Source organism: Limulus polyphemus, unplaced genomic scaffold (assembly GCF_000517525.1).
Source record: "Limulus polyphemus unplaced genomic scaffold, Limulus_polyphemus-2.1.2 Scaffold7540, whole genome shotgun sequence".
NCBI lineage: Eukaryota > Metazoa > Arthropoda > Merostomata > Xiphosura > Limulidae > Limulus > Limulus polyphemus.
In genome coordinates, this window is record NW_013673150.1 from 19,308 (window position 1) to 30,509 (window position 11,202).

Here is an 11,202-nt window from a genome sequence, read left to right on the forward strand (position 1 = left end):
TTGTGAAATGAGTATAATATGATGTACAAGCTAGACGTTCCTGTCTGTCAAAGTTATCAGTGATGCTGATTGTGAAATAAGTATCATATGATGTACAAGTTAGATGTTCCTGTCTGTCAAAGTTATCAGTGATGCTGATTGTGAAATGAGTACCACATGATGTACAAGTTAGATGTTCCTGTCTGTCAAAGTTATCAGTGATGCTGATTGTAAAATGAGTATCATATGATGTACAAGTTAGATGTTCCTGTCTGTCAAAAGCTATCAGTGATGCTGATTGTGAAATGAGTACCATATGATGTACAAGTTAGATGTTTCTGTCTGTCAAAGTTATCAGTGATGCTGATTTAAAAATTAAACAAAATGTTTTGCATGTTTAACAAAGATAATAAAAAATCTGATATGTTTACATATCAGTCAGTTTTACAGAAAATTTCAAGTTATTTATTTCTTCCTGTTGCCAGTTCTGTGTTTTGTTGTCCACCAATGTGTCAGAAGAAAGTTTACAGACTGACAATGCTAAAATCTAGGGTTTGATTCACTGTTGTGTAGCTTTGCACTAAAACAACCAACCAATTAACTACAGGTTTCTTACAGGCAACAGTTAAAGTAAGTGTTGGCAATAGTTAAAGTGAGTGCTGGCGACAGTTAAAGTAAGTACTGGCAATAGTTAAAGTGAGTGCTGGCGACAGTTAAAGTAAGTACTGGCAATAAAGTAAGTGCTGGTGATAGTTAAAGTAAGTACTGGCAATAGTTAAAATAAGTGCTGGTGATAGTTAAAGTAAGTACTGGCAATAGTTAAAATAAGTGCTGACAATTGTTAAAGGAAGTGCTGACAATAGTTAAAGTAAGTGCTGGTGATAGTTAAAGTGTTGGCAACAGTTAAAGTAAGTGCTGGTGACAGTTAAAATAAGTGCTGACAATAGTTAAAGTAAGTGCTGACAATAGTTAAAGTAAGTGCTGGTGACAGTTAAAATAAGTGCTGACAATAGTTAAAGTAAGTGTTGGCAACAGTTAAAGTAAGTGCTGGTGACAGTTAAAGTAAGTGCTGGCGATAGTTAAAGTAAGTGCTGGTGATAGTTAAAGTAAGTACTGGCAATAGTTAAAATAAGTGCTGACAATAGTTAAAGTAAATGCTGGTGATAGTTAAAGTACGTGTTGAGGTTTTAGACATGCCAGATAGTATGTTTAGCATGTTATTATTCTTGTGTTATATTTCCATGGAAAGTTCAGGTATTATTATTTTTTTCTCGATTATTTTGTATCCTTATAAACAATAGTTTTTATGGAAGAAATCCCTAAAGGTTTGTTTACTGATGACGTACTTCTGTCTACATGTATCCGAAGTCGTCGTATCTTTGAATATGTCCTTGTACTGGAACCTATTCTGTAGGGTTAGGTTACATTGTTCAAGCTGTGCCCGTGTTTGTTTATACTGTATGCTCTGTAAATTCATAAAATAAGAAAGGATTTAGGGCTATGCAAAGACCTGCTCTTTCAGAAGGTAGATATTGAAAAGCATTGAAGTTGTCCGATCTTTGTAAACCTTAACAGTACAGTTCGGTAGAACAAGTCAAGTTGTGTAGACAACAGTAGTGTTTTTATTTATATATATATATAATATAGAAATTTAAATTAACTTTTGCAGGCAAGGAGAGAAATAACCGAGATAAAAGCCAAGATTATAAATGTAAGTATACTGATTTTATAAAAGTACAGGGTGTCCCAGAAGTCTGGACTCGTAAGGGAAAAATACACAATTTATTCTTAATTTATTTATTATTCAAATTGCATGCCATTAACAGCCACACACACACACATATATCAATTCTTGATATACTGTGCCATCAGGGTATTTTCTTTCCTGAACTATGTACAACTGACTTTAGAAATGTGTTTCTTTAACTTGAAGAATATAATGTCTATTTTCCCAATTGATCCAGACATCTCGAACACCCTGTACATTATAATATCATACCACGTGTTTCTTGTTCAGAGACTGTTTTGCTTTGTCGTGTTCTATAAATTCTGTAAATTAAGACTCATAACAACACTCAATGTGCTTAGTATCTTATACATTCTTGGCTAAAATGTTTATATATATATTTTCAGATCGCAAGTTTCGTAATAATGATTTTTCTTAGAAGAAAAAAATACACTTTTTCCTGCTAGTTGTACAAACTTGGAAGTTGATCCACTATAATTGTAATCTACTTTTCTACAACTCACTATTTGATCTTAATGTTAAACTGGTAGTAATAAATGTTTAGCGGGAAAGTGACTTAAAAAAAAATGACAAGAATAGTAAACGAGAAGATTAAAAGTTATAATCTATCTGAAAATCAGAAAATGAAACATTATTTACTCCAGTAGGGGTCACTACCAAACAAACAAATTATACCAACAAAATACTATAGTTATTACGTATGCTCAGCAATGTTCCCTTAAATTGTTTTCAATACATGTGCAGAATGAATTTTTTTCATGTGTATCAGTATGATGGCAACGTGCGGATGTTTGAGGGGGGGGGGGGTTATACCATCAACCCTATCGAATCATTAGGCCTCAATGCAATGCTACCAGTTGGTTATTTGTGGGCTTTAGGCCTATCGACTGCCAAGGTCATTAAGGCCGTCAACATGTTGAGACTCCTCACCATTACTGAGGTTTTGCATGCCATTTGATTAGTTGTTGAGATGGAACACTGATCCTCAGTCTCTAAAAGCTAGTTTTTAATTACTTTTTATGTTATTACAGTCATACATATAGTATCTCTCAGGAGCTTTAATAAATTGTTCATGACACTGCTTTATTGAAACGTACTAAGGTTTTATATATATATATATATGATTTTCCAATTAACAGGAAATATTTACTTTCCAACAACTTCCACAGTAGGTGTAATAATGTTAAGATAAGAAACTAGTCGTAAGACATGTTTACATACAATTAACAGGAAATATTTACTTTCCAACAACTTCCACGGTAGGTGTAATAATGTTAAGATAAGAAACTAGTCATAAGACATGTTTACATACCTGGTTTGAGTTTTTAATCAGCTGCAATCTTTTATAGCTGCATTTTTAGCCTACTAATTTGTTGATACGACAATTAAGTATCAAGTTAGGCTTATTTAATTGTTTATGTGCCATTTATTAACGGTAGGGTTTGCATATTGCATTATCTTGAGGGCTTATAATGCTAGAAATTGAGTTTCAATACCTGTGATGGGTTGAGCACAGGTAGCCCATTGTGTGGATTTGTGCTTTATGACAAACAAATACAACACCAAGTGTAAAGAACTGACCAACTGAATTGTATGGACTCGCTCGTGTACTGTGTAAAGAACTGACCAACTGAATTGTATGGACTTGCTCGTTTACTGTGTAAAGATATGACCAACTGAATTGTATGGAGTCGCTCATTTACTGTGTAAAGAACTGACCAACTGAATTGTATGGACTCCCTCATTTACTGTGTAAAGAACTGACCAACTGAATTGTATGGACTCCCTCATTTATTGTGTGAAATGTCTAGGGGACCTTAGCAATAGTTGGCAGAGATAACCACACTATTGATCATATAGTTCTGTGTACATATTTTTTGTGTCTCATGTTATTAGGTCAAGGAATTATAACCAATACCACAAGAGATTGGTATATAAATAGTTTATAAAATGTTTTTAAAGAGCTTATGAGATTTCTAGGATTAAATGAACACTTTTACGAACTGGGTTCAGATCTCAAGCTTGCCAATTTACTGGTTTGTGTTTGTATGAGGTGTAGGTGTTAAGAATAAACTTGGAACCACTCGAGTCTTTTCAAATCCAGTTGATCTCCCCAGGTGTTATCGTTTCGTATTTCTCTTTTTAAATAATAAAACTTTCTATTTTAAAATACACCATAATTGTTCCAGGAGGGAAGCACGGATGAAAAAACTGAAAGTGAAGGATGGGAGGCATCAGAATTTCTACTTGGAAGTCAACGGGGAAGGTGCGGCGTTTCAGTGCCATATCTTTATAATCAGATTGAGCTGACCACAAGGGAACAAAAGAGTCAACAAATTATCTTACTGAAGGTTTGTTCTTTAAAGTACCAATGAAGTTTGAGATGTATGGTTTATCTTTAAACAACAACTTGCTTGGAGAAGCTTTCTCTGTAATTGAAGAATTAATATGTGTGTGTGTGATTTTTGAGCTGTGTTTAAATAATTGAACTTGTGCACAGACCTACAGACATGGTATGAGCTTGATCATAAAAACATCACAGTTGATAACATGCCTAGATTTATTCTATTATTTGTACTTGTATTTTCGTCCTTGAAGCCTTTTACGGGAACTTGTAAGACATACTACAACATTACTGAGTACATACATATACATAAGGCTCCATCAAGTCATTAGTGATTTATCATTCTAAATAACATGATATATATCATAGCTGTAGGAGGCAAGTTAAAAGAGTGGGAGCACCCATTACAGTGAGGGTCCTGGGCTCGCCTTAGGGCTCTGGAAGTTCTCTGGTTCTGGATGAAATTTTTCATTCTCCTGTTTTTCCTGAGAGTAATTTTCGTAATTTTGATGCTTTTCACTGGGACAGACTGAAAAGTTGGCCCTCCCCCATTTCCTACACCGCTGTATATAGTGTTTTATTAGTTTAAAAACAAATTATTGAATCTGAGTACAGTATACAGACAAAAACGCAAGTCACTGACGCAGATGATATTGTGAAGTGAATATATGGTGTATATACATATACAATTACTGTAGTTCATTTTAATGAGATGCTTTCAACGTAACATTTCTGTTTTATTTTACATAGTTTTGTTCATCTTCATTAATTATCGTTGTTTTTTTTATTCAGAGTAGCGGAGAAAGAGAATAGTTCTGAAAACTAGTTAATTTTAGAATGTCTGTGTGAAGCTACACACAGGCGCCATCTGTAATAGCTGTCCCTAATATTGAACTGAGAGATCAGAGGAAAGGCAAGTTAATCGACAATACTCACTAACAACTCTAGGACTAATCTTGTTAGCACCGAGTAGTGGGATTTGACTATCTCTCGTGTAGCTGACCTACATCCTCAAACTGTCGAGTGCTTCTTCTTTCGTCGCAATAGGACGTAAACTGTGAAATCTTAGATGATAAATTAGACGTACGAAACCAAACTACTTTGATATAAAAACACTACTCAGATATGGCCCTCTTGTGGCTCAGCAGTAAGACTGACGACTTACAATCCTAAAAAACAAACAAATAAAATACTCTAATATGTTCTGTTCTTCTCATTGCTAGGAGGTTATCTATGAGATCAAGAAAGAGTTCAATAGAAAGTTTGATGCTCTGTACCAAGAGAAGGTGAAGGAAGTTGGTCGCATACAAGAGAGAAATAAGAGGATCAAAGAGATTTTAAATGATCTTGGACGAGAGGAGTCTGTATTTGAACCGTCGTGGGATGTAGAAGAAGAAACAGAAAGACTGCTGGTCGTCGAAGATGAGGAGGTGAGTAGTAAAACAATATGTGAAATATATATATACAAAGTTGTGGATTGTATGTATGGAAGGAGTTCCATCCTTAGCACTGTTTTATCTCGTCAAACCTTTTGTTCTTGTTATACATATTACTGCATTGCAGGTGACTGAAAATCGGAATTGGCATCGTTTGCACGAAAAAACAGTACGAGAAATATGACACGTTTTTAGGATTTTAGCACATCCTAAAAATGTCTTACTTCTCGTATCGTAGATCTTAGCACACATCCTGATAATCAAATTTAATAAATTCACCCCTTTACTCTGTGCATAATTATATAAATATACATATAGTTTGTAGTAATAGAATCTGTCTCATTTAAGTCTACCATTTTAACTTTATATATAAATATTTTCCTGTAGTTTAAGGTGCTTTACTTACAACAGAATCGATAAATTCGTGTCATTGAGTTCGTATTACAGAAATAAGGGTGAAGTGTTTTGTTCTCCACGTTAATATTGTCTGTGTATTAGTAGGTATAGAATCAGTGGCTACAGGTAGCAAAAAAATGTAACGTAACCATTCTTCCTCAATCACAATTCTGTTAAAACGTTTCGTAAACTTCAATCAGAGATGGGCTAATAATTTTCCTTATTGTGACTAAAAATATTTACTTCTTCACATGCTACTGTTACTACCTAAATTGAAAGGTTGTTGTTTTACATAGTAATAGTTTAGAATATTTTTCTAGATAACAGCCGAGAGATACCTATCTCCCGAAGAAAGAAAACAGGAAAAAGAAAGGCTTGTACAAGAAAAACTGAAGAGAGAAATGCAACAGGTATATAAATATATGTTGAATTAACTGTAGTAATTTATACTAGAGTTACTTATTTATGGGTGCAGCGTGGCTTCGTGCTTTGGACTCGTAATCAGATGGTTCTGAGTTCAAGGCTGGCCCTCGTCACCTTGTCGTGTCCGCGAGCAAGATACTTTACCCCACTTGTTCCAGTCTACCCAGCTATTAGTTGGGGGTTAATCTGCAGTAGACTGGCACCTCCTCCAGGGGGGGGGGGGGCGTACCAACATTCTCATCCGCTTGTGCCAACTAAGCCGGAGATCAGCACCGGATCCTACGTACCATCTTGACAAGAGGAGGACTTGACTTGTTTAACTAATTTATAGTACTAGAAATGTTTTAATTTATGTTTAATAAATTATTATGTCTTTGGTGGAACAGTAAGTCATATACATGTAGTAAGAACCTGTGAGACTGCAAAAAGCCAGCTTCTTTCCAACAAACATAATACCGTAACTGCAGTTGTCAGCATTTGACTTGTATTGTCAATAATTAGTTTGTTGTTTCTGGGTGTGAAGTACCATATTTCTGTAATATATTTCTTATTTTGATAGAGGAATTATGTGCTTAAAGAAGCTGCAAAGTTCAAGATAAATCTCAAACATTAATGTATTGGCAAAAGATACACCTTTAATACAGTCAGTCTAATGATGATCCTAGAAACTAAACTGAAATATCATGGTCAAAAACACGATCTGTGTGTCTTTCATAATTAGCTTACACGGTGAACCTGTTTACTGAAACAACATTAGTTTTGAAAACATATTTGGTAGGAGGATAACATGAAGGAACTGGCACTGCAGAAGATGATGGGTGGTGTTCTGGAAGTTCGTAAAGAAGATGAATTCAAGAAGGTAAGAACAGTTCGTTTACATCCGCTTCGTGCAGAACTGTAGATTAAAATCTATCTAAATAATTGTTTATATAATGAATGAATATGTACACGTTAAGTCGTTTATGTGATCTAGAAGATGAATTCAAGAAGGTAAGAACAGTTCGTTTACATCCGCTTCGTGCAGAACTGTAGATTAAAATCTATCTAAATAATTGTTTATATAATGAATGAATATGTACACGTTAAATCGTTTATGTGATCTAGAAGATAGCATTATCTTATTTTAAACCTAAATCTCTTGGTCTAATTGGATTTTTCTAATTAGCCTCTAAATTATGATTTTTAATTACTCTTAATTCATTAGAATACAACTTTTACATGATTCTTATATTATCAAAAGTTAAAAATCATAATGTGTTTTAAGAATCACAATTTCCCTGAATCTATGTTAACAGTGTGTTCTGTGTTAACAGTGTGTATCTGAGGATCCATGGTTCATGTTTCACTGGCACTAAAACAAGTTCCACTCTTTAGGGCCATGGGTGTATTATAGGAGTGACGGTCAAATGCCACTATTTGATTAGAGTAGCCCAAGAGTTGGTGGTGGGTACTGTTGACTAGCTGCCTTCCCTCTAGTTTATCACTTTAGAAATATCGATGCAGATAGCCCTTGTGTAGCTTTGTGATCATTTTAATGTAACATAAAAGGACAGCAATGAATCATTCTGTCCACCTAGACTGTCTTATTCACTAAGTTAAACTAAACCTTTTAAAAAAAAAACACTTCAAAGTTAGCTCTTATCATTCATATATTTATTAAACGTTTTTTTAAACTTCCTTAGATAAACTGGATTCACCACATCCAAATACAATCAATTCCAGACGCCAACAACTCTGTGAGAAAAATAAAGTTGTCTTAGCTGAAGATGACTTTTTCCCTTGTCCAAATTTTATACTTGTGTTCCGTAGTCTTTCCACTCTCACCGTTAAATATAAACACTTAACAATCTTAACCACCTCAATCAGATTCCCACTAACTCATCTTTTATCATGAGAAAACAATTTCAGAGATCTTAACCTGTCCTCTTATGATAACCTATCCATCCCAGGTATCATCGTTGTAACCCTCCTCTGAACCATTTTCAACAATTCAATGTCCTTTCTAAGGTAAAGAGCCCAAGAGTGAACACAATACTCCAAATGTGGCCTAACCATTGACTTATACAATAACATTATAACCTCTTAGACTTCTATTCAATATTACTGTAGGTACAACCTAAAATCCTATTTGGTGTACCACTAACAACAGTACATTATTTGGATAGTTTAAGAACATCCAGATCTTTCTCTTCCATTACACAGTTAAGGTTATTCCTATCCAAAATTATACTTATAATTCAAATTATGATAACCCACATACACTACCTTGCATTTATTATAATTAAAAACCATGTGCCATTTATTCGCCTAACCCCCCAAAAAATAGTCCAAATATTTTTGTAAGGCAGCAACATCCTCCTGATAGCCAGCAACACCCAACATTTTAATGGCATCAGATAAATTAATTTAATATAATTTTTACAAGTGCTGAAAAGGACTTTTAATGTATCATAAAATTTTTCAGAGTTTCCTAGTTCGGTCTTAGCAATATGTGTGTTGGTTATGATTTTGAAACCATTAAATAACACTATTTCATTCACCTGGCATGGCCTGGTGATTAGGGTGCTCGACTCGCAACCTGAGGGTCACGAGTTCAAATTCCTGTCACTTCACATACAGAATTCACTAGTTCTTTAGTTCAGACAAGAAAAACTTGTCCCTGGTTTCATAAAAACAGTTATGAGTACAAACAGACCAGCCGTGTCCATACTTCTGGATTAATAGCAGCCTATACTGTAATAGTGTAACATCCTAAGCCTATTCCCCACTTCCAGTGTGTTTAAATATCACAATTTTTTGTAACATAACTAGAGATTATTGCTTCCAGGCTTGTGTATCAAGAAATTTGTTACACAGGTGTATGTACTGTATCAAATATTTTTTTTGTATAGAATAAAAAACTATTAGTGTCTTTCTGTTCCTCTCCTCACAAATATAGCTTCTATTTTTCTTAATGTTGAGCCTGGCATGGCCTGGTGGTTAGGCATTGACTCGCAATCCCCATCACTGAACATGTTGGTCCTTTCAGCTATGGAGACATTATAATGTGATGTTCTGTCCCTCTATCCATTGGTAACAGAGTAACCCAAGAGTTAATAACGACTGGTGTTGACTAGCTGTCTTCCCTCTAGTCTATCACTGCTAAATTAGGGTCGGCTAGTGCAGATAGCCCTCATGTAGCTTTGCGGGAAATTCAAAAGAAAACAAACCTAATAATTTCCCTAATACTGCAGTGAAGAGTTTTGGGTAATTTTAAATATTGCTTTCTTAAAATGTCTTAACCAAAAAATATTTAAAAAGGAAACATACATAAACATAATAAAGTTACATATCCATCGTCAGTTTTTCAACAACAAGACACAATTCACATCAACACGTAGCACATGAAGAGAAAAGGTTATCAGTTAAGTGACTGATTAAAAGAAAATGGTAATTTTTTTTTACGTTTTCTAATTTACAGGATCCCACCCCTCCCGACTTCATGGTCAGTAAGCCTCGGTCAGAATGGACTAAAGAGGAATGTCAAGAGGCAAAGGAGTTTGAAGAGAAAGTGAAAGAATTTAATGGAGAAAAAGAAAAACTCTATCGTCAACTTGAAGTGGAGCTCCAAAAACTAGAAAATTCGGTACAAGACTCAACAACAGCATTTGATTTCAAATTAAAGGATCTTTTTCAGAATAAAATTCTCACTGATAGTGTTATTTATCAGGTACGTGTGATTGTAGTGGAAAATTAGGTATTGTTCCTCAAAGTGACAGTCGTAGATGGAAAGATTTAATATATATATAAAATTAAAATAAGGTTCACTTGGAATCATTTAAAACAAGTGACTTTCAAACCTTGGTTTGTCTCTCACTGAACAAGTAAAACTACTTTCTATGCATTCTTGTTCACTTTTAATACTAATTACTTTAAAAGTTTGTGAAACAATAAAGCTGCCAACGTGAGTCAGAGGCCTGGAGAGTATAGAAAATGATTTGAACGAGATACATGCGAATAAATCCATCAAGTTTCTATGGACATACAAGAGTTAAAACATTTACTGAGGGCTTTTCATCACAATTGACCACTTTCTGGTTGTGGATCCTTCCAGCAACCGGCACGGGTATTTCCGTTGATTCTTAAAAATGCGGCATAAATAAGATGATCGGTGTTCCCCGAAACAAGTTTGATAATACTTGGATTCTTGTTTGAACTTAGCTGAAGTTTTGACTTCTCGCATCTTCTTGAAGAAGTAAGAAAATTGTGATGATAAATTTGTTTCGTATGTTGTCAGTATAGTGTTGAGTCTATATTAATACTTTGTTTGTTACAGGTTATAGAAGATCATACAAAAAAAGTAATTTTTTATTTTTCTCTTAAGACATTCATCCAAATTTAAATATAAAAATAAGGATCAAGGTAGAGTCATCTGAAGATATAAAGTGTTTAGTTTACTTTACACATTAATAAGCTCTTGTTATTGATCCAGTTTTCAGAAAATGTAATTTAACTATAAATAACAACCACTATTTAATTATGTAAAACATTTGTTAAACGTTTTTGAATCTTCAGAAAGATTGAGATTCTATGTTTTTCTATCTTACTGAAGTTGGAATTCTGAATATTCGGAAACATTTAGTAAGTATTTCATGTAGTTAAATTGTGGTTGTTGATATTGTTGTTTCAGAATCTACACTTACTGTGATTCAATATTAACGGTTAGGCTAAAAGCCATAATCTTGGTACAGGTAGCAAGGTGATAAGGGTGTTACTCTATTTCTTCATCTAAACCTGACAGTCAGTTATTTCTCAGTATTTACCGTTCATCGTAAATTACCTCCTGCCCTTTCTTTGTAAAAATATATAATAAGTTTCAGTTCTCCCCCGAAGAGTTG

General features: G+C 34.2%; 1 protein-coding gene across 1 annotated transcript in view; it reads left to right on the forward strand.

The window, feature by feature from the left end:
- The window catches only part of LOC106474690 (cilia- and flagella-associated protein 43-like), a 31,266-nt gene that overhangs the window by 19,166 nt on the left and 898 nt on the right, over nucleotides 1-11,202 (forward strand). The window contains exons 13-18 of the mRNA XM_022402993.1: nucleotides 1,649-1,690; nucleotides 3,916-4,077; nucleotides 5,294-5,500; nucleotides 6,223-6,312; nucleotides 7,104-7,184; nucleotides 9,786-10,034. Of these exons, the coding sequence (XP_022258701.1) occupies nucleotides 1,649-1,690; nucleotides 3,916-4,077; nucleotides 5,294-5,500; nucleotides 6,223-6,312; nucleotides 7,104-7,184; nucleotides 9,786-10,034 (831 nt within the window). The remainder of the gene's footprint in view (nucleotides 1-1,648; nucleotides 1,691-3,915; nucleotides 4,078-5,293; nucleotides 5,501-6,222; nucleotides 6,313-7,103; nucleotides 7,185-9,785; nucleotides 10,035-11,202) is intronic.